This window comes from Haliotis cracherodii, unplaced genomic scaffold, assembly GCF_022045235.1.
Source record: "Haliotis cracherodii isolate W230 unplaced genomic scaffold, xgHalCrac1.p SCAF_17, whole genome shotgun sequence".
Classification (NCBI taxonomy): Eukaryota; Metazoa; Mollusca; class Gastropoda; order Lepetellida; family Haliotidae; genus Haliotis; species Haliotis cracherodii.
The window spans coordinates 20,937,295-20,961,851 of NW_027266272.1; the positions used below are offsets into that span (position 1 = coordinate 20,937,295).

The following is a 24,557-nucleotide window of genomic DNA, read 5'->3' on the forward strand; positions in this document are numbered from 1 at the left end:
CCTTTGCTTCACACAAAATGGTGGTGCCCAGTCAGGACGATGATCTGATCGATAATCAAGATCTGTATTGTGATAAAACGGGTCTTACATTGAAAAATGCATCAAATCACGCGACAGTTTACGAACCAGATTTTGATTTCGGTGCCCAATTTTGATTGGACTATGCATAGACTCGTTAGTCAAGCCAAGAGGTAACTCCATAATTCCAGCCTAGTTCGGCAATGGTGGAAACGGGACTTTTATAGTCAGTTAACTCCTTTGACCCGGGAGGATGGTAAAATACAAAGTAACTAACACAATATGGAGGACGAGACGCACACTGTGTCGAAACGTTTGTACGTCCTTGTCCCATGCCCATGTGTCAGGGTGACATCACACGTCATGGCGCAGTCTGTCACGTGATGACGTAATAACCAATCAGATCGATATATTTTCTTGAAGCCACGTTGGCAGGTATGATCGCACGCATATTCATATTCGCTGCTACGTTTGCAGCGTGCAGTGTTGTGTTCATGCTAAATAAAAATTGAAAGGACCTTAACTAATCGCGTAAAATGATTTTTCTCCCTCAAATTGCATTTAAACATTCCAGAAATCTGGGGACCGGTTTTACAGGGATATCATATTGTACAAAGTGAAACCATTGTGAATATGACACAGAGAGAGAGAGGGAGGGGGGGGGGGGGGGAAGAGGGAGAGAGGCACAGAGAGAGAAAGGGGGGGGGGGGAGACGGAGAGAGGCAGATAGAGAGAGACAGGGGTGGGAGAGAGGGAGCGAGAGAGACGGGTGGGGGAGAGAGGCAGAGAGAGAGACAGGGGTGGGGAGAGGGAGCGAGAGAGACGGGTGGGGGAGAGAGGCAGAGAGAGAGACAGGGGTGGGGGAGAGGCACACAGAGAGAGACAGGGGTGGGGGAGAGGGCGAGAGGCAGAGAGAGAGAAAGGGAGAGAGGCAGAGAGAGGGAGACAGAAACAGTGGGAGAGTGAGGCAGAGAGAAGGGAGGAGAGGCAGAGTGAGTGAGTGAGTGAGTGAGTGAGTTGAGTTTAACGCCGCTTTTAACAGTTTTCCAGTTATATCACGGCGTGTCAGCTAAATGTGGGAGGAAAGCCCGAAGTGATGCAAATATATATTTGAGGTCGCTTGAAAAAGGTGAGTGAGGCACAAAGGCAAGTATACCACAGCCCTCCAATACAACCGTATGGTACTCACTAGCTATCGTGGGAATGGGATACGTAGACAGCACATTACAGTTATTGTTCTGAACTGATACAATCACAAATTGTGGGGGGTCGTGAGCGAATGTGCACCATCAGATATAAAAGAAGACTGCCATGAACATTAGAGACAAATCAGAATCAAAGTAATTTTTAATCTATAAACACAAAATGAATCACTGACATTCAAATGGAGCTCACTGAATAACACCTTTTGACAAAATATATTGCAACTTTCCTTTGTTGCAAAAGTACTAATCTAGGTGCAATTTACTGTTTACATAAAACGAAATAGATATATGTACATGTACTTATACTAAGGTGTAATGCAAAAGCAACAGGAAATTTGAAACATAACTAATAAAAACATTTTAGGTGTTGTGTCCAAATTCTTACATTCTTTACCACAGAGTATTCAGCATATTCAAGAAATACAGCGGAAACTTCAGCGTTTTCTGGGGGCACACATACCCAGTGTTGAGAGTGAATTGCTGAAACACAAACAGAGAAGGATGGAACACTGAATATTCCTGTTAACTGTGATAATAGAATTCAAAATGTCAACGCCAGAGAATCTCCATCTCAAGTATCTGCCGATAAGCCATTCCATTATGATTTTTTTTTTTAAAACACAACAAACTGTATTCATACACGTAGTTTAGGGAGAGAGTTTGCACGTGACAACAACATCTCTGTGCCTGACTCTGGTGTATTGCGGTAAAACTGTCGGGGCAACATGCATGAACTTCCATACCTAAATATTCGACACTCGTAGTGCTGATAGGACTTCCTTGTGCTTATAGATCTTCTATAAGGTCTCGAGGGGCGGTCGGGTAGCCTAGTGGTTAAAGCGTTCGCTCGTCACGCCGAAGACCCGGGTTCGATTCCCGACATAGGTACAATGTGTGAAGCCCATTTCTGGTGTCCCCCGCCGTGATATTGCTGGAATATTGCTAAAAGCGGCGTAAAACCATACTCATTCACTCACTCACTCACTCACTATAAGGTCTCGAATGTTAGGGCTTCGGTTGTGGTAGTTGTTACACTTCTACACAACTGTAGCGCTAGATTACTTTGTGCAACTGTATCTTGGAACCATTTGCAAGCCGAATATCAAGATCCAGTTAAGTGGTATTGAGGATGCGGTGCTGGACGCTGGATGCCATAAAATATTTATCTGGTACGCTAACTGCTAATATTTCAATGTTAAAATCTATTTTTCGTCTTTTGTTCTTGCAACGAGTGACAAATTAATCAAATATTTATCTCTGCGCCTATGAACACGCGTCTGCTTGCATCTTATGTGAAAATCCAAATCTAATATACCTGTACCAGCTGTGTACACTTATATGTCAAAGGAGTCCTTAAATTGGATGCCAAGATAGATAAAATGGTATGCCGGATGTCTGGAATGGGGGATTGGCACCCTCAACATTTCCATAATTTCAATATTTTAATATAATAGATATATTATGATAAGAGCGCAGTACTAATATTAGAGGTCCGAGGTCCGTTCACAAAAAGCGATCTAAGCGTTAGGATTGGCATAACGCCGACACTTTAACATTGCCTGACAGTCTTGTTGCTTTCATGGCGCGAGGCCGGGTAAACTGAACTTTATACAGATTCAGAGGACGTAACCCAGAATAAACAATGGTTCCTGACACCAGTACAGGACAACAGCTCGTAACTGAGTGAGTGAGTGAGTTTAACTTCGGGCAACTGCAGTGATATCACAATGTGTCAGCCTAATGTGGGAATGAAGCAGGAAGCAGTATTGACGCAACGCAGAAATGTGCATCCAATTCTCACAAATGCATAGAATGGATACAGAAATAATTGCATTCCGAGGGACAAACAATAGTATTCATTAAACCAGATTCTTGACAAGAAAGTTTAAGTGATTGAAGTAATTATTAAATCTTACAGTACAGTAGACTACACAATTTCATTAATTTACAGAACCTTCATATTTCCCGTAAGGACCCTTGAAATGTGTAATGGGGGGTACTCTGGATCCCTAGTATTGTCGGTCAAAGTAAAACCTTGAAGAAGTGATGCAGGTCTGCGATGTTTACAACTTTGGTTAAACCAACAAACACAGACAAACCTTGAACATGCTGACACACCTAGAAAGAATCCAGGGTAAACGGGGGTTTGTACCAATCATAGGTCTCTGGCATGCCTTATAAAGGACACAACTCTGAATTATTGTGTTACCTCAGATAACTGGGCCACCCGTGGCCCCATTAATGACAAGAGTGAGTAAGTTTGGTTTTACGCCACTTTTAGCAATATTCCAGCAATATCACAGCGAGGGACACCAGAAATAGGCTTCACACATTGTACCCATGTCGGGAATCAAACCCGGGTGTCCGGCGTGAAGAGCTAACGCTATAACCACTACCCTACCGGCCATTAATAACATGAGGTGAACAATGTCTGTTTGCAGCAAAGATAACCAGCAAGGTAATCACACAGTTACTCTTGTAATGATGATGGATACTTACATAATTCAGTTTGGGATCTTCTCCATTAAAGATCAGTTGATTAGTACCTTCCATGCAAACTAACTTCACTTTTGAATTTCTGGAAAAAACAGCAACATGATGACAAATGACATGCATAATTATACATCTCCAAAGAAGTCAAAGAACACCTGTTTTTTTCATATTACTATTGTCTGTGATGGTTGGTGAGTATTGCAACACACAGCCTTCCATTTCCGGGTGTTCTTTGACTTGTCTCGAGAAGTATATTTGAACATATATATAAACTTCGTTAACATTAGTGATTTATCTAGGATTCTAAAAAAATGGCATGGCAGGTAAAGATTGAGAAATTAGACGAAATATTAAGATGTTTGTGGAGAAAATAATGACTTTAATGGAGCCAGAAAATGAGATGGAGCCATTGATTACCCCAAGCTTTAACTGAATAGCAATAAAGTGAAGGTGTTATTGCAATGGACGACTGCCTGTGATAATTAAAAAGCCTTCTCTGTGTGAGCCGGTGCATGTGTGCATGTGTGCATGATTCTTTAACGACGCAATCAGCAATATTCTGGAGTCCGGTACAAAACTAACAATCCAATGTCCGATATCATGAGAAACGATACACACTGACCAGTTACGATGACATGTATCAACCACCAAAACCATTAAGTAGCATCAATTAACATGTAAAATCCATGCAGTTTTCTAACCTGATGATCCCGCTCTCTGCATGTTGATAGCTTAAGGTCAAGGTGCCAAGGTCAGGGTCACCACTAAAGGTTGCTGTATTGTCATCTCCAGTTACATAGTACACTCCACCTTGTTGTTGAATCATCTTGAAGTCAAGATAGAAAAAGAAGTAAGACTGTGCTAAGGTCAAGGTCAACACTAAAAGTTGACTCATTATAGGCCTAATCCAGTTATTGCATAACCTGAGTCATGGTAGAACAAGCATGAAATACTCATAATACTTCAACAAGTAACATCTTTTAACGTCTTTTGGTATGATGCGGCTGAGGATCGAACCTCGGACATTCCGCTCCCCGGGTGGACTCTCAACCACTAGACCACGGTGGCGGTGCACTTACATAGCGAGGAGAGGTGCGCGGTATTACCTGTGCATATTCCCGAGGCAAGAGAGTTCACTGACTATCAAAGGCCAGTTTCCACCCTTGCCGAACTTGGCTGGTATTATGGAGTTAGAATTTGGCTGGACTAACGAGTCTATGCATAGTCCAATCAAAATCGTGTATCGAAATCGAAATCCGGTTCGTAAAATGTCGTGCAGATTTCGGTCGATTGCAGGATTTGCAAAGCATGTGCACCGCCAACTCGTTGTCAACAGATATTTTCCAAGTCTTTTCATGATTTTAATCAAGGTGCTCACGTGATTTGATGCATTTCGCGATGTAAGACCCGTTTTATCACAATATAGATAATGATTATCGATCAGATCGTCTTGACTGGGCGCCGCCATTTTGTTTGAAACAAATGCAGGTGATATGAGAGGTGGAATCTGATTGGTCCATAGGAGAGGCTTAGAAGGGACAAAACTCGTATTACTCGTACTGGTGGCGCTACGATCGAGCCCAGGAAATCCAGCCTAGTTAAAGTCAGTTTACTCTCTTGGTCTCGGGAAGATGTACCTGTGTGATAGGCCGAAACATCCCATTGGCCAGTTCTTCACCAGGAAGATGGCGGCCTCGGTCAGTTCTTTCCCACCCCTGGCAAGATCTTCCCTTCTCTTGGCCATAACCTAGGACAGTTCTATCTCATCCTAGGCCAGTTCTTATCCCCTGTGGTAATACCTCCCCACATCTTCAAACATTTCTCAAATTTTGGGAAACTTTATATTCATTCATCTTCAAATAATTTCAATATTGTTCCACAATATGGAAAGGTTTCTATAATGGAATATGAGGATATTTATGTAACTTTATGTTCATTCATCTTCAAATATTTTCAATATTGTTCCACAATATGGAAATGTTTCTATTATGGAACATGAGAATGTTTATGTCAATTGATGATTGACAAATGTTAAACTTCTACGATGCCCAAGATATTGATGAAGGTGTTTGTGTATTCGTTTCTCTGTCCTATTCAATAATGGTTTTTATTGGCATGAAATGGCAAATAGAGGAGGAGCTCACTCAATATACGTAATTGTAGCGTGACGAAGGAATGCTGACGCCAGATAATCTCTCTGTTGAGGTAATGAAATAATGAGATTCTCAACAAATCAAATGCAATTCAACAACAACATTTTAAGCTGAGTCCCCTCATTGTGTCTGATTGAATTTCAAGTCGCTATTTTGTAAAAATAGATATACAGTAAACTATGGTTATAACGAACACGCTTATAACGAACTAACGGATATAACGAACTAACTTTTTAGTCATGACTATATGCTGTAGTTATGCTGTATATATGCTTATAACGAATTACGGTTATAACGAACTAAAATTAGTAGTCCCTTTGAGATCGGTATAACCGTAGTTTACTGTATGGAAGATGCAACTGTTGTCATGAAAAGTCAATCAGCAATGTAATACAAAATTAACTAGGTTTACAAATCAATACAAATTACTGCGCAGGAATTACAATGACAGTACAAAAGAGTGTTAGTACAATATTCAATGGCAATGTATAATATGATGGTAGTGGTCAGTATCAAATGCAAAAATACAGTGGTGATGTCAAAAGTCAGTGATGGGCTAGATAGGGAATCAGGGCTGATGAATGACCCTCAAACGAAAGCTGGTCTTGATGTGATGAACAGCGTGAGAGGTGCAAGGGGCATGCGCTTGTGCCCATATACACTGCAAACACGAAAACGTCGTTTTTTTCCGTATATGGTCATTGGACGGAAAAACGACTAAAAATTCATTAAAATTGATTAATTGGTCAGCGTCTAGAAAGTGTCCAGAAAAGGGTCGAGTTTTTCAAGCGTAAAATGGACGGAAAAACGATGCTTTTTGCTCCGCCTTGTACAACTGTTAACGGCCAATCAGATGGCGCTGGTCCCCCGACGCACGTGATGTCCAAGGCTTCCTTTCGGAAGCTTTAGGTTTCGTATTTCTGGCATGCCTTGCTCTAGTATCTCTCGCGCGCAGTGCAGCGAGATTTGCTGATAAGCTAGTTTTAGGATATGTAACATGTTAATGGAATTCAGACACGCGCCAAGAAGTCAAACCAAACAATGTTACTAAGTTTATTGTGGTAACGGCTATGTACAGTTACCCCTATCGGATAATGGGTTGTGTTTCATTTGGTTATAACAATAACTAATTTTTTAATGTGAAGTTTACAAGATATACGACTTGGACGCGAGGTCGTTCACATGACGTTCTTCACGTGACTGTATTCTTGAAAAGCCGTAAACACTGACTACTTCCACATTCCTGGGGAAAACCCTTGGAATTCCCTGGTACGAATTCATACAGAAGCGTGGTTGCAAGCCCATTTAAGGATACCCTCGCTACAACCCATCCCAGAGAGAAAAAAAACACGAAAAAAATCCAAACTGTCGCAGTGACAATTTACAGAAATCTATGAATTTACCTTAGTATCTATTTGACACATCTTCACAATCACCTTTCAATGATCGGCCAATTGATCAGTGATGCCAAAGGCTTGAAATAGCCACAGGTTAATTAACAACTTCGAAAATATCTCCCGTCACGTTTATCGTGTCGGCCATTTTGACGTATTGTACTTGATGTAAATGTATTACGACGCTGTCATTGTAATTGACTTACTGAGGTAATTCTGTAAAAGATCTTCTCATCTTATGAGGATATTGTTTGGAATATATTTCTTGTAAACATACTAAAACATATGTTCCTCGCTTTGGGGGGAACTATTTTATTCCGGGGTGGCCCATTAAATCTAGTAGTAAGTCAAGGCACCATGCGTGATCTGTTATTTTATGTGTTTAAATTACGATTTGGGGCGTTAATAAAATACACTGACGCAAGTATATTCTATTCAAATCAATTGGATAATTGAATATGCTTTCTTTTACTTATTACATAACATCACTGCACAAAATATGAACAGTTGCAGTAACACACTACGGTAATCGCATTAAACATCATTTTCAACTGTACAGTATTTCAGTATTTCAGTTATATCATGGTGTATCAGACTGCTGTGGGATAAAAATCCGAAGTGGTTCAGGTCATCCAATGGGTGTTCGGGAAAAGGTGAGCGTATCCTGCCACACAAGTGGCACCCGTCACAAACACATGCAAGGACAAGTCAATTGTTCACCTGAACAAAGCACGGAAACACACAATGATGCCCGTCCTCAGTTTTACCGAGCATGTAAATTATTTTGTCCGTCAAAAACATGGACGAGTATAAACAATATGTTTATTCACGTAATACATGTCATACATTTGACAAAATGTATTGACTCGGAGCATTATTGTTAATCACAGAGTATGCAGTTGAACTCATCACCCATCCCATTATTGATAACCCCTTCTTGAAGATCTATGAAATCAGAAGCTGCAACACTCTATCTTTTAACTGGCATGTCAGACTTCTATTTCATTACTCAGTTTTATTTGCACGGATTACTATGGAAGGGACATTGTCTCGTTGTCGCATTGTCGCATTGACGCCTTTACAACAACAAGCAAAACCTGTCAAAATTAACAAAAGCGCGACAATTGGCCATTTGTCGCATTGTCGCGTGTTCGCATTGTCGCTCTTTGATAATCCTTTTCTTTATTTTACAAAAGGGCGACGATGCCGTAACGCGACATTTTCAAGGTCAAAATGTGTCTCGTTGTCGCATTGTCGCCCCATCACAAATGTGTATAAAAAGGCGTAAAGTTCAGTTATTGTTACAGTTAGGAAGTTCAACCTGATAAATGTACGTCTTGAAATGAAAACACAAGTCCGTCCGCGAGTCCATAACGTTTTATTATGAGCTCTTCTCTAAAAGTGCTTAGTGTTCAACTCCCAGTTCCAAACACGTAGTACCTCCTCAATAATCCACATACCTCCAGTGCAGTGGTCTTCCGGAAGATCTTACTCTTGACCGTATTAGACAACTGACGAGTGCACGCCTGACCTGTGACCTCGTTGCAACCCTCATGAGGTGTTTGCCGAAGGGAGAGGTGTAGGAAATGTGTGCTCCAGCCCAGCGCAGAGCTCGCGACACACTGTATACTGATGTATACAGTATATTGCAGTTGATATACTGTATACTGCATGTGATACTTATTTGCGGAAATGTTACAACTTTCAAGATTCAAGATTCAATTTGCATATATTTCATATACAACAGACCGCCGTCATATATCACTGGAATACTGCTGAGAGCGGCGTTAAAACAAATTGTTTTCATAATGGAGCGCTGCAGTCATTTAAAATAGAACCGTATACATATGTACATGTAGTACCAACTCACTCTATTTGTTTCGAATATTCAGCAGAAAATATATTATTAACCAGGTCTTTGGGAAAAGATATCAGATTTTCATAAGCAGCCACATAGGGATGATAAAGGACCCCTCGCTGATTAGGTTCTTGTTTACTTAAGAGCAGAGTTGGCCATGTTAGATGATATAACCAAAATCCGGGAGCTCCGGCGGGGGGCAAGCTGGTCTTGTTAGTGTATGGTATGAGCTGTGACGTTGACCCAAGAGAATAATGTAAAACATGAGACCAACTCAAGTCTATAATGATTGGGAAAGTCTAGATTTCCACAGCTCTAGCCTGAAATTAAGGATTGTTCTATGCTCCATTTTAATTGTATTATTTTCATTTTGTAGACATGGATGGACCAACCAGGAAAGAAATTGATGGAATATTAATATCACATGTTACCACTGATCCAGTTAAATTCATCACACAATAATAAATTAGTATTTGACATTACGGCATTTGATTATTAGGGCATGATCATGTACATGTTCACTGTAGTAATGTACACACCAGTCAACTTGATTATAATTTTTATCAAAGTGTAGCGCGGCATCAACGATTACGTTATGATATCCTCACTTGTCATCGATGTATTGACATCGAACAATGGACGGCAATTCGAAATTCTTATGGATAGCTTCAATAGGGACAGCGCCGGTGTCAGTACAATTTTCTTAGTTAAAATAAGTATCTACAAAATATAATTTGAAGCAGACAAGAACAATATTTTTTTATTAATGCTTACTTTCATGGATAGAATTAAGGCAATCTAGGCTTGCCAAATCGTTCTAGACTTGAGCTGGATTCCTTTTAAATTTATTCTGTATGGTCTGGGAGACGAACAGGCGTCAGTATCGCATGGAGAACTGGGACAGCCTTAATCAGTGTAATCAGATATGTTGTGGAGTTTCGGTTTTGGGCTGTTTGCTGAATATATAGAATTGCGAGTTATGTATACTCTGTATTCTTTCGTCATGGAAGTCCATATTTCAAGGCATGTATTTGATATTCATAATAACTCCACAAAAGCTACACAATGGCAACAAAACGGTACCAGCATCACAGATACCAATAATACATGAGATACATATAATTACTTTAAAGTTAAAACATGTATCTAAATAGAAAATTAGAAGAATACACTTCCGACATTTTTCGTATTTTGTTTTTGTTTGGAGAGAGAAGCTGTGATTGGTATCTGATGGGTGCAAACAGGTGTTCCCTTCCGCCCAGGCCTTGCGGCAATGCTATAGCCCAAAATGAAACAAGCCTTGTTCAACAGCTCAGACTCCCACTTTCCCACAAATTTCTATCCCACTTGGGCTCCTTTTAAATTTAAATATAATTTCTCGTGTCGATATGTGTCAGAAGAAATGAAATATTACAGCACTGGTGAATAGGTTATATGCGCGTCAGCGTCGATCCTATAATATCCTTTTATGCAAAATACATATATACTGATGAATTAAGGTAGTAATACTACGCAAATATGTGTCCAGATGCATACATCAGTATCATCTCGTGATCTTAATTCGTGCTTTGAGCCCTTTTTCTACCGGAGATTCTGGGGTGTTACATCACACCAGAAAGCCAGGTCCAAATTCAAGTCATAATTTCATGGTCCGTCTTGTATGTTGGAAACCAATATCGCAATATGGCTAAATATTGCTGAACGTGGTATTAACCCGATTACTCACATAATTATTCCATTGTCTACAGTCATCTACGAACACTGTACTATCTTTAAGGAGGTATATCTGTATCATCCAAATGTCCATACATATATGTCCACATTTATATGTATAAAGCAAGTCTTCCTGCACTCTTCCCTAAAAGATAAATGTTAAGCATTTCCTCTGTATGAATTTATATAATGTAATATCGTTTTAATGTAATGCTGATGCAGTAAACGTACCACAGACCTGATGCTAGAATAACATCTAATTTCTGAAATGAACATATTTTACAGAAAAAAACAGTTGTTTAAACAATATTTATAAAATATAAGAACAAGGAGCCAAGAGCCAAATATTGGGCTGTGTTGGACATATTTGTTTCGGGGTCTTATGACAGACAAACCTGATGCCTTTAAGTATAAAGATAAGTAAGTATAGATGTTGTACATATTCAAATATGTTCGTGATTAACCCAACCTTGAAAAATATTGAAAGATGAGTGGTAACTATTTATGCCATTATTTCAAATTAGAATGAGAGCACATCAGGAAAGCATGGTATTTTAATATACGTATCCTGTTAACCCTTGTTATTCTTTTTTAAGTAAGAGCAGCATGTATATCGAGAGTATAGGTTTGGTGCGTGACTTATCACACAGTACTTTCAGAAAGTGTGCATATTCTGTTTATCGGCAATAAATAACATAAGACGATTCATACGGGTAAATACGATTTACTTCAGAACTAGTAGAGATTATTTAAGGTTAGGGGGAAATGTATGTAATTAATTAAACTTTGGCCCGGTTTGAAGGATTTGGGTCCTGGCTTGGGCTTTGTGTTGGACGTGTAGACGGCATTTCCAGGTTTGACGTATCAATGACAAAAATGATGTCAGATGCAATTCTCTGCCTTTTCGGGTGAACAATTGGCTTGCCTTTGGGTGTGTTTGTGGCGGGTGCCACTAGTGGATCGGAATGAGCTCGCGTTTTTGCGAGCATCCAATGTCATCATTTATTATGGTGAGTCATGAAACATGCTCCTGATGTTGTCGCAATGGTGCAGTTGGCGCTACTTTTGGCAAGGGTTTCTCATGATAATGGAAATGCTTATGTCGCTTTTGTTGACCGATAAACATGAAAAGATATAAAGTTAGTGTATATGGTCATGTAATTAAGAAACAAACGACGAGTGGGAGTTGTTTATTGTACGATAAACAACGACCGAGACTCGTTTATTTCTATATGAGATATCAACATTACGTACAGCCTCTTTTAGGGTGTTAAATTAGGAAAAAATACACGCTTTACAATATTTACCCGTACTTAAATAATGATGATTCCTTGAATAGAATCCGACAGCGGCCATGCTAGATAAATCCATTTTAGGATTTGAGTTTGGTCCCGCATATTCTCACAATTTTCTCGTCAATCATCTGTACCTTATCTCCCAATACCGATTGTCATATCACTCTCACTTTCGGATTCTCCAGCAACATTTATTGTGAACAACTCACTAGACACATACCTCTCAAAAATAAGGTCAAATTTACAAATTTTACTTTTCAAGTTGCGAGTGCATGTTCGAATCTCAATAAATGACGTCATGATAGAACAATTTTTATCGTGAAATAAATATCGCTTCCTTCTTTGTTCTTTGTGATTTATCGCGTAGCTATCTTATATCATCAAATGCCAATTTCTAATTGCTTTATCATGACGTATCCGTGTCATGTAGCAATAACATACACAAATATCGTTGACTTCGACGTTGAATAGTGTCATGAAATATGATTATCCTCTTGTGTGCAATATTTCTGGTTGATAAATCTAACATATTCTTACTTTAAGAATAGCGACTATACATTATTATATATCCCTTATCAGGTCTCTGTAACATTTGCAAAATGATACAAATATAAAAATACAACTGAACCTAAATGTAATGTTTTAATATCCTTACGTTGCTGAGTGCAGCATTTAACAACAAACAAACAAAACATAATATCTTTAAGAATTATGTTAACAATTCCGATGCTAAAAATAATCTCACAATCTCCATACCTCTTTCTCTCTATGAAAACATAATAACTTTTTTTTTAATAATTTGAAGGAATAATAATGGCAATACTATCATAATTATCATCATTATTTATGTTACTTATCCTCAAGCGAAGTAGTCCTCCACATTATACATTCAGTGTAGAAGCCCATGAACATATGAACTATGTAACATACATTCATGGAAATTAGGAGAACAGTTGAAGTTAGCAAATGATATTATTCGGTCGAACGTCTATCAGCCATCTATTCTATTCGTGAAGAACATTTCACGTGGGACCAACAGAGGGAATTATGACTATCGACTTGCTAATTATATTTTATATTCATGCCTGCTCAAACGATCTATTGGCTTGATTTATTGTTATGGTATCCACAAAATAAGTAGGATCCGATTTTTTCCGTTTTTGTTGAAATAAAACTGAATAATATTTGCTGTTTACATATCAAAGTTTGCCAAATTGTTACAAAATGTTTGCCCACAGTAAGGCTACGTATCCCCAACATATTGTGCTAGGAACAGTATCACTGGACTGAGGGAGGGCGGTATTCCTCCTTGTGGGTCACCTGCTTGGCAATATGGGACGGGAAAACTGCAGGGGGTGAGGGCAGTTAAGTTGATGGTACAGACAGATAAGAGAGATCATTTTACAAATGTGAAACCTCAGTCCACAAAGGAAGAGGCGAAAGCTGAAACTTGGTGAGGTTTACAGAACAAAGGCAGTTATTTCTAGTTTCTTACTGACTCTCGAAGATACATTTAATAAAACAATTAATGCGCGTGTGTGTGTGTGTGTGTGTGTGTGTGTGTGTGTGTGTGTGTGTGTGTGTGTGTGTGTGTGTGTGTGTGTGTGTGTGTGTGTGTGTGTGTTTGTGTGTGTGTGTGTGAGAGAGGTAGAAGAAGAATTGTACACCATATAAATGGCTACGTATGTAGTTGGGGTAGATATGTTGAATGCCCGGCCAGTATGACCTTTGAGTCACTACAGTTTCAGTCATTAAAATGCGTAAAACAGTATTTGAGTGAAAGAAAACACTATAAGTGAGTGAAACAAAAGACCTCAGTACAGGCACACCCAGTCCCCCAACCCCAAGTCTGCATGTACGAATACTCATACCCGCCACATCCTCAACCACTTAACTTACTCACACAATCATCTGACAACATGTTCGCCAACCCTCGTATCACAACGCATGCACGCATGCACACACACACACACACACACACACACACACACACACACATTCTTCTTTACCCACCAGTATGTCTACGTCAGCCATCATGGATCCATGCGCATGCTTTCATACATAATCCACCCTCCCACCATTCCCCAACATCCATCGAACTATAACTATATCCGCCCTCATGTATCGGTATTCGTGCTTTCATACATACATACACCCCCCTACCATTCCCCTACATCCATCGCAGTATAACTATGACTATAACCGCCTTCGTGCATCCGCACTTATGTTCACACTGCATTGCATATGCATCGAATTACACGTTTAAAATATCGTAAATATTTTACAACATGTACATATTATATATCAGCAAACAGAGATTATTATAACGCAATAGATTTCATCCGTCAAAACATCACAGAAAGAGGGGCAGCCTGGAATTTTACAATGGGATCTGAATGCACTAAGACGTTCAACTGGTCAGGAGGTGAGAGTTGCGGAAGATTACGGTAAACTTCAGTTACAGATCTCCATTACGAATATCTAAAGTATGAATAAAGATCACAGCTTGCTATGGCGTGTACTTCATGCCTGCAGAATTAGCAATGTCCTTAGCTTTAAATTGTATGTCTAAATGCTTATGTAGACAAAGACCCAAATGTATATAGGCATGACCATATTATATTCTACGCAAATATCACCACATTTAAAAACAAAGCTATATTGAGTCTTTGAAGGGCATTAAGAACTGATACACACAAGGAAAAATATTTATGGATGTCAACGGAGGAACACTGCGTTTCGGAATATATACTTTCTCCTTCATCAGGTGCATATTATTAAATGCTATGAGGCAGAGAACATATATTTGTACCTGTAAGAACAACAAAAGTAAAAAGATATCAAAGATGGGAACGCAACAAGGGAAGCCAACAGATAACTGGCATGGCGCTGATTACCCCGCCTCCCGTTTGCCCATTGTCCATTTCCCATTACCAATCATTCATAAGTTAAGTTTTGGCTTTAATTTGTCCATTGATAATCAACCATCAACGTCTATTATCTCCACCCTAAAAATATGTAGTTTACTGAGAAAGTGGTATCCAAATATAATGTGTGTTACTGTTGACCACTTTCTTAAAGGCATTGTTGGTTCAAAGCTTTCGGTCATAGAAGCCGTGCCATTTTTCTCTTGTCAGAGGAGTACACAAAGTATACGTCATCTGGACTAACATTTTTGGTTCGGTGGCTGGGTTAGATCGCCAACATTGTGTTCTGGCGATTGGGTGCCTCACTCACAGTGTGGGTTCAAATCCCGGACGGGACTCAACCAAAGAAAGTACGAGAATCTGTACTTTACTCAGAAAGTGTTATCCCAATTATAACATTTGTTGTCAAGAAAACACAATAAATGTATATTCGGCTTTGGATGGGTAATGATATCACAGACATAAACGGATATTGATGATGACTTGGAGGAGCTTCGTAACGCACGTCTTCTCAATTCAGGGATTGGTAAATCCAAATATGTGTGTGCGCGTGCGTGCATGCGTGCGTAAATGTGGGCTTGTTGGATGTTACTTGTCCACCATCGTGGATGCAAGGCGAAAACATTTCAGCACGTTTGAAGCCACTGAGAATGCCCCCTGCAGAGTTGGACGGACATTCTGCGGTGGCGCGGCTGAGTTGACCAGAGGCTATCAGCAGTATTTCCTGTCCAGGTTATTTAGGTCAGTTGTGTGTGTGTGTGTGTGTGTGTGTGTGTGTGTGTGTGTGTGTGTGTGTGTGTGTGTGTGTGTGTGTGTGTGTGTGTGTGTGTGTGTGTGTGCGTGTGCGTGTGTGCGCGCGTGCGTGCGGGGGGCGGGGGGGGGGTGTGGGGGGGGCGTGGGGGTGAGATTTGGGGGATAGATGATAGATTCAGCAACAAGTAAGGTCATCTTGAGTGGGAGGGTATTCGCAGATGGATTAGCATATGAACTATGATTCTCTTTAGGCAGAAAATGAGGATCCACGATGTTCGATCTGGTGGAAGTGTGTTATCAAACCTCACAGCATTGGTTTTTTGACTGACTGTAGCGTCAAAACAAACTCATTCATTTACTTGAACTGAATGTTCATCTTAATTGTTATGGAAAGTCACGGAGCCATGATCCAGAGAACAGGGTGTCATTAGATAGAAATAAACTAAGTAATAATAGGATTACCAGAAAAACGGGGTTTTACACACAAGCCAATAAACTTCGCTCATGAACACTGAGTAAGTCAGTGCAAGATTGAAAACTGCCCCATAATTATGTATGACATGCTTGTCGGGTATTGCTACATATATATGTGAAAACAAAGTTATTAAAATGAAGAGCAAAACTGATGAAAGTTAACAATAAACGTGTATACGTGTTATATCGTCACTGTAAAAAAAATGATTGTTTGTCTTTAGTATTAACATTCAAATACGTTATATCTGTATTAGCGATATTGTCTTTGTTCCACCGGTGAGTCACGCGTTAGCCGTACTATCTCGTAGTATAATTGTATTTCTGAAGACATCACGATACAGTTTTACGATGCATCACGTCTGCACTAGCGCTTGATAACAGCCTTGTGTTTGGGTGTTTCAGTGGTTTAAATCGCTGCTCTTGATATTGTTGATTAAACTTTGATACTATGAACAATATAATGTTATGTGAGAGGATGACTTTAGAACGGTAACATACTAATAGTATATAGGATGACATAAACAGAACAATGAGAAGTTCGTCCAGATTAGTGTATAGGCAACATTTAATAATTAAAAAAATTACATTCAACAACTCCCCTTTTAAGTCCATTTTCCTGACTTATAAGTAAATGCAAGAACAATCGGCCGGAATACAATGTATAGTTCTTGTCCACTTCCATATGACTAAATAGCATACAATAAGCTATCGGGTCCCGTTTAGATCGGTTTGGGTGGCAGCCTAGATAGCCATAGAATAGTTTCATCTTGGAATCTCCCATATCACTGGGGATACTCTTCAATTTAAATGGAGTTACTCGTTACGATTCCGAACCTTCACGTGACTGTGTTTATCAACCATTGTAAAAATAGTGGTGACATTAATTCTAGGAAACAATACGCGAAATCGCGCATGCACAGAACGGAAAATTTGGTCAAGGCATTAAGTAATCCGCATGCGCAGAACAATTGATTTCAGTACTTCCGCTAAGCGCTTCGAGTGCAGTGTCAAACGCGGGCCTGTAATCTAACACGCGGGGACTGACCAATGAAAACTGAGAAGTAGAAATACCGGTAGACGCTGTTGCTTGATTGACAATGTCAATCAAGAAAGGGAGGAGCTTAACGCTATCGTTCTCTCCCAGTAAATTCCGATGTCAAATAACGACGTTATTTGGACGGAAAAACGATGGTTTGAAAACGTCCAAATAACGTCGTTTTTCCGTCCAATGACCATATACGGAAAAAAACGACGTTTTCGTGTTTGCAGTGATATACAGTCCAACTCTATTCTAAACAATGCTGTAAGGCTCTATACAATGCTGACGAATTTCGCCGTTTCCGGAATTTATCACACCACTCTAGCATCTTAATATAGTAACTTCCCGACGACTGCTTACATTAAATGGCACTCCATTCCTGAAGATTAATCACTGCCCAAATACAATGCAACGAGCGTCTACCGACAGAAATGTAACAGTCACAATCATTGATCAACAATGAAATACACTGCCATATAACATGGAATTCAGAGGGGTACCGGTGGGATGGGGGAAGATGTGGCTAGGGAGTGGAAGAACAGGCCTAGGATATACCTCAGTTTAAATATGAATGAATACATATCAGAATTCGGACCATCGACGATCTTTCTTCAGACGATGTGTCTATTACTGATGCGTTGTTACTATAGGCACATCTTATAAATGAATGTATCGGTCCATTTCGGAAACATAATAAAACAAGGCTCAAAAAGAGCATGTCTCATTAAAAAAAACGGACTTCCACACCAACCTAATTCTAAGTTCAGAACATGAGAAGACACGCTCGTAAATTTAAGCCCTGGCAATGACTGATTTGGTCTCTGTCAGATGGGACGAACGCATATTTTTTCAGATTCCCACATCTCTTGGTCTTAAATCCATCCAGTAATCGTTTCTAAAGTGCAACATAATATGCTCTGTTTATTGTTTGGATTTTTAGGGGATAGTCCGTCATGATGACACCCTCGGCATCCCAGAACACCGATGCCATAACCTCTCCAGCTGATTGGACAGTCGTTGCCTTCATTGTTGGCTTTGGTATCAAATGCTTCAAAGCGTCCAATGTTTTGATTCTTGTTAAAACAAAACGCTGAACTTAAAGCAAAATCAACCTCCTCCCGCCCCAATATCCACAAAAGCATATCCCAGTTTACAAGTGACATTTAACCAGTGTAAAAATGATAATTACTAATTAACACTCAAAGAGGCATCTGGAAACAATAAAACTTTTTCACTCATTCAATATCAAAGGCAAAATACAAACTTGATGCTAACTTACCACACCAGTTGAACCTCCCTCTGTAATATCTTTACATGGATTGTAGAAGTATTTGTCCGAGTCTATACCAGGAATGGTGAATCTGAAAGGAAGGAAACCTGATAAGTTCTGGGTCTGTTCCACAAAACGATCTCAGGTTTACGATTGTCGTAGCGCTAAAACTGTTTTGTGGCACAAGGCCTGATACGTCCGTTTGTCACAAGAAGCTGCAGTTTTATGAATGAGGGCCTGATGAATTTCGTCGGGGCCTGCAGCTTCTGAAGTCTGTTGGTCCTGACGCCAGCAGTGCAATTTGTTTTTACTAGTAATTTTTTTAAGCAGTTGCCATTAGGCTACCAGATAATCCAATGATTGACATAATGGGCAATTGGGATACGATGACAAGCATCAACTAAGTCAGCGAGTCTGACCACATGATCCCGTTAGTTGCCTCTCGGTAAAATCGACCTGGTGACTTGAAACTACGGAGTGATGCAGGTCTCAGACGTTTACCACTTTGGTGAAACCCACAAGCACAGCGAATCGCGGCACCTTAGGCCACAGGGCCACCCGTGCTCTCTGAATAGAGTGAATAAGAATGAAATTGATTTCAGTTGAAGGTAAAGCCAAATATATAGGGAGGTTATTCAAGGTAGAGGGCGCTACCGGAAGGGTTATATATATAGGAATTGTAAGGCCCGGGTGGTGCAGTGCGGTCTGTTTTAATATGATGTTTATGTCCTATGGTTATGATCATTTCCTTTTGTTAGGTGCTGACAGTCTTGCTACAAGTTTTCACAATGGCGAGTGAGTAAGTATGGTTTTACGCCACTTTTAGCAATACTCAAGCAATATCACGGCGGGGAACACCAGAAATAGGCTTCACAGATTGTACCCATGTCGGGAATCGAACCCGGGTCTTCTGCGTGACGAGCTAACACTTTAACCACTAGGCTACCCGACCGGCCATTAATGACACGAGATGAACAATGTCTGTTTGCAGCAAGGATCACTAGAAAGGTAATCACAAAATTTACTCTTGTAATGATGATGGATACTTACATAATTCAGTCTTGGATTTTCTCCATTAAAGATCAGTTGATTAGCACATTACACACATAGGCACAAACAACAGACGTCTACCAATACAACATTACACACATAGGCACAAAAAACAGACGTCTACCAATACAACATTACACACATAGGCACAGACAACAGACGTCTACCAATACAACATTACACACATAATCACAAACAACAGACGTCTACCAATACAACATTACACACATAGCCACAAACAACAGACGTCTACCAATACAACATTACACACATAATCACAAACAACAGACGTCTACCAATACAACATTACACACATAGCCACAAACTAAGGACATCTACCAATACAACATGACACACATTGTCACAAACATCAGACGTCTACCAATACAACATTACACACATATTTAGTCAACAGACAACAGACGTCTACCAATACAACATCAGACCAATAGTCACAAAAACAGACGTCAATCAATACAACATTACACACATAGTTACAAACATAGACGTCTACCAATACAACATTACACACATAGTCACAAACAACAGACGTCTACCAATAAAACATTACACACATAGTCACAAACAACAGACGTCTACCAATACAACATTACACATAGAGTCATAAACAACACAGACGTCTACCAATACAACATTACACACATAGGCACAGACAACAGACATCTACAAATACAACATTACACACATATTTAGTCAACAGACAACAGACGTCTACCAATACAACATTACACACATATTCAGTCAACAGACAACAAACGTCTACCAACACAACATTACACACATATTCAGTCAACAGACAACAGACGTCTACCAATACAACATTACACACATATTTAGTCAACAAACAACAGACGTCTACCAATACAACATTGAACACATAGTCACAAACAACAGACGTCTACCAATACAACATTACACACATAGTGACAAACAACAGACTTCTACAAATACAACATTACACACAGATTTAGTCAACAGACAACATACGTCTACCAATACAACATCAGACCCATAGTCACAAACAACAGACGTCTACCACTACAACAACCTGCCACAAACAACCTGAACCTAGCAATACAACACCACACACATAGCCACAAACAACCTTAATCTGGCATAACAACACCACACACATAGCCACAAACAACCTTAATCCAACAATACAATACCACACACATAGCCACAAACAACCTTAATCTGGCATAACAACACCACACACATAGCCACAAACAACCTTAATCTGGCATAACAACACCTCACACATAGCCACAAACAACCTTTATCTGGCATAACAATACCACACACATAGCCACAAACAACCTTAATCTGGCATAACAACACCTCACACATAGCAACAAACAACCTTAATCTAGCAATACAACACCACACACATAGCCACAAACAACCTGAATCTAGCAATACAACACCACACACATAGCCACAAACAACCTTAATCTAGCATAACAACACCTCACACATATAGCCACAAACAACCTTAATCCAACAATACAATACCACATACATAGCCACAAACAACCTTAATCTGGCATAACAACACCTCACACATAGCCACAAACAACCTTAATCTGGCATAACAACACCTCACACATAGCCACAAACAACCTTAATCTGGCATAACAACACCTCACACATAGCCACAAACAACCTTAATCTGGCATAACAACACCTCACACATAGCCACAAACAACCTTAATCTGGCATAACAACACTGCACACATAGCCACAAACAACCTGAATCTGGCATAACAACACCACACACATAGCAACAAACAACCTTAATCTGGCATAACAATACCACACACATAGCTGCAAACAACCTTAATCCAACAATACAATACCACACACATAGCCACAAACAACCTTAATCTAGCATAACAACACCTCACACATAGCCACAAACAACCTTAATCTGGCATAACAATACCACACACATAGCCACAAACAACCTTAATCCAACAATACAATACCACACACATAGCCACAAACAACCTTAATCTAGCATAACAACACCTCACACATAGCCACAAACAACCTTAATCTGGCATAACAATACCACACACATAGCCACAAACAACCTTAATCCAACAATACAATACCACACACATAGCAACAAACAACCTGCATCTAGCACAACACTGCACACATAGCAACAAACAACCTTGATCTAGAAAAACTACATCACACACAAAGACACACACAACCTGAATCTAGCAATACATCACACAATTCCCATTCATCAAAATTTACTAAATGTTTCTAAGGGGACCACTGTAAGCAATCATTTATGGAGGCATGTTCGTCAGGAGGAAACCCATAGCATGTGTTGTTGTTGCATTAAGTGTTTAAGAGGTCGCCTTCTGCCTTAGCAATTTCGGCTGACCTGTCCCTCTTTGGGACTCCTGTGTGTGAGAAGGGTACACATATCTATTGTGAGGCATATCATGTGCAGGTTTAGCTCCATGTGTAACCGCCATACTACGTGACCTCTGTTGGCCACGCCCCCTGCTAAGTGTGAGACCGAGGCCACGGTGACCCGACCCGACCTTAACCCTCATAGATGTAATAACTGAATAATTTGTTTATTGTTGTGTCTTTATGCACAGGAGGTTTTGAAAGGACATCACACAAGCAGGAAATGCGTCTTGAACAGCTGGTACGTTAGATTTACATATTGGTAGGAGCCGAGACCATATCTATTATATGGTCTATGGTAGTAGCAAGCGGTAGTCGTTTTGATACCATTCATCCGGAAGTTCAACATGGAGGAATGCATCAAGTATAGAAAAGCATCTATCAAGATTCAGCACATATTCACGTGTCCCACTTTCTTACCTTGGTCCAGTGTTTGCTGATAACGGGTTCAGGTTGATGGTCCGTGTTGATGTGTTGCATGTACAGGTGCCAACCTTGACACACTCATCAGCTGCAGATAATACTGACAACATATATAAAACGAAATAAGAATGAAATATCATTCTGAACACGCAGGCTTGAGTCAGTTATTCCTTGTTTGTTTGATAGTGTCTGTCGTTGTGTCTGTTACGCAATAATGAATCCGCATTCAAGCCGGAACTAGTCTTGTCTTTTTCTACAAGCGATGACTGCGAATAGCGTCACCGGTAATAAAACCTTTCATTGCCTGGCGGCGTTATACGTTCGGCAAACTCCGGCGATCTCCGTACTCCGGTGTCTGAACGTTCATTGTCAGAGAATTTGTGACCCATATAAATTTTATTCTCTAGCTGTATAATCGCATACTTTTATAATGTATTGATTTGATATATGGTATCTTATATATGTATGCAAACTTATTCATGTATTGAAAATGTTTTTGTCACTTTGATTTTCACGCATTTGTGGGACTATCGAGCACATCTAGTTCATGAATTTGAGGTCATTTTTGGAAGGGTTTACCCTTTATTAGGAAACGCTTTGGCGACCTCACCAGGCTATTGCATTCCGGAGCTGATCAGGACACGTTGTTCACTCCGACGTCGGCGCACTCGTATAAAACGTGACAAAATCATGTGTCTTTACAGTCAGGCTCCGCTAGACGTTTACCGGTCGTCTTGCTACTGAGTGGTCATCTTTTGGTCAAGTACTTTTTAATGTTTGTGAGTCTAGATACGACATTGGTCAAGAACCTAGAATTTTGGGGAAGTTTAGAATTTCTTTGCCCAGTCAAAGTCTTTAAAACCTGTGCGCGGGTCAGTACCGATTCTTTCTGGACAGGGGTGTACAGTGACGTAGAAGATTACTGTTCGCTTTGTCATGTTTGTCAAGCAGCAGGAAAGCCGAACCAGGTTATTACCCCGGCCTCTTTTGAAAATAGTGTCAATTGTGGGCAAGGCTGTGATATGATACTGTATTCTAACACGTGTCTACTGTCTCATTGTATCCGTGAAGATCCGGGGTAGAATAGGTCTTCGGAAAAGGCGACTATGCTTGTCGTAAGATGCGACTAACGGGATTGGGTGGTCGGGCTCGCTGACTTGGTTGATGCATGTCATCATATTCCAATTGCGTAGATCGATGCTCCAGATGTCAATCACTGGATTGTACGGGTATAGTGCTGACAAACCTAGAAACACTATCGGGGCGAACCGGGATTCGAATCCACAATCATAGGTTTCTGGCGTGCCCAAGGGACGCAACTCTGAACAGCGAATCACGTCGCCTTAGACGACTGGGCCACCCGTGCCCCCGAGAGGGACTGGGATGTTGGAATTCCGTATGAGCAAGAAGCTAGACATGAACTTCTAGGTTTTTCCCTATTTCAGTTGGTCTCTTGTCATACCCCCAACAATCTCATTAAAATCAGATCTACGTTCTCGCTGCCGCTAAAGAAAGATCTGAGGACATCCCATTACGGATCACGTCATAACGACCTTTCTGCGAACTTAGACCGACCACTGAAATGACTAACACGAATTCGACATCAGCCAATGAGAAAGCAGCTTTCAGGAGTTTTACGGCACTCGTTTCAACATGGCGACTTCCATTTCAGACTACGCTTGAAAAATATGTTGACACAGTTCTCGATTAAAATTTTGAAAACTGAACAAACGAACATTATGGAATGTCTTATATATGGTTGAGATTGTATGGCAGTGTTTCCAACGTACCGTGCAACGCCTCTTCCGTTCAAATGTTTATCCCATGGAAGCGAGAGATAGACGATGATTTTGACGGAATCAATCGTACGGGCCGTAACTGTCGTTCGGAATACCCCGTGTTAACGTTTTCGAAGTTGCATGTTTAGAAAAGACATTCCGACTGTCACTTTGATGATCTGGTAAGTGACGCTCTGATTGGTCGGATGAAAGGTCGTTCTGACGTGACCCGTAATGGGATGTCTTCAGATCTTTGTTTA

The 24,557-nt window shown here is 40.2% G+C and overlaps 1 protein-coding gene across 1 annotated transcript; it reads right to left on the reverse strand.

Moving 5' to 3' along the window:
- Nucleotides 1–1,347: 1,347 nt before the first annotated feature.
- LOC139464522 (uncharacterized) lies at nucleotides 1,348–22,817 on the reverse strand. Its single transcript, XM_071246047.1, has 5 exons — nucleotides 22,517–22,817; nucleotides 18,602–18,683; nucleotides 4,418–4,542; nucleotides 3,723–3,801; nucleotides 1,348–1,703 (listed from the first exon to the last, which is right to left on the reverse strand). The coding sequence occupies exons 1-5, from the start codon at nucleotides 22,657–22,659 to the stop codon at nucleotides 1,614–1,616; spliced, it is 519 nt and encodes a 172-aa protein (XP_071102148.1). The 5' UTR covers nucleotides 22,660–22,817; the 3' UTR covers nucleotides 1,348–1,613.
- Nucleotides 22,818–24,557: the final 1,740 nt, after the last annotated feature.

Coding starts and splice junctions, on each gene's coding strand:
- LOC139464522 (XM_071246047.1), bottom strand. CDS start 22,659: ATGATATTTCATTCTTATTTCGTTTTATATATGTTGTCAGTATTATCT. Junction 18,684..22,516: donor TCAGCAAACACTGGACCAAG/GTAAGAAAGTGG, acceptor CCTTCCTTTCAG/ATTCACCATTCCTGGTATAG. Junction 3,802..4,417: donor GCAGAGAGCGGGATCATCAG/GTTAGAAAACTG, acceptor TGTTTTTTCCAG/AAATTCAAAAGTGAAGTTAG.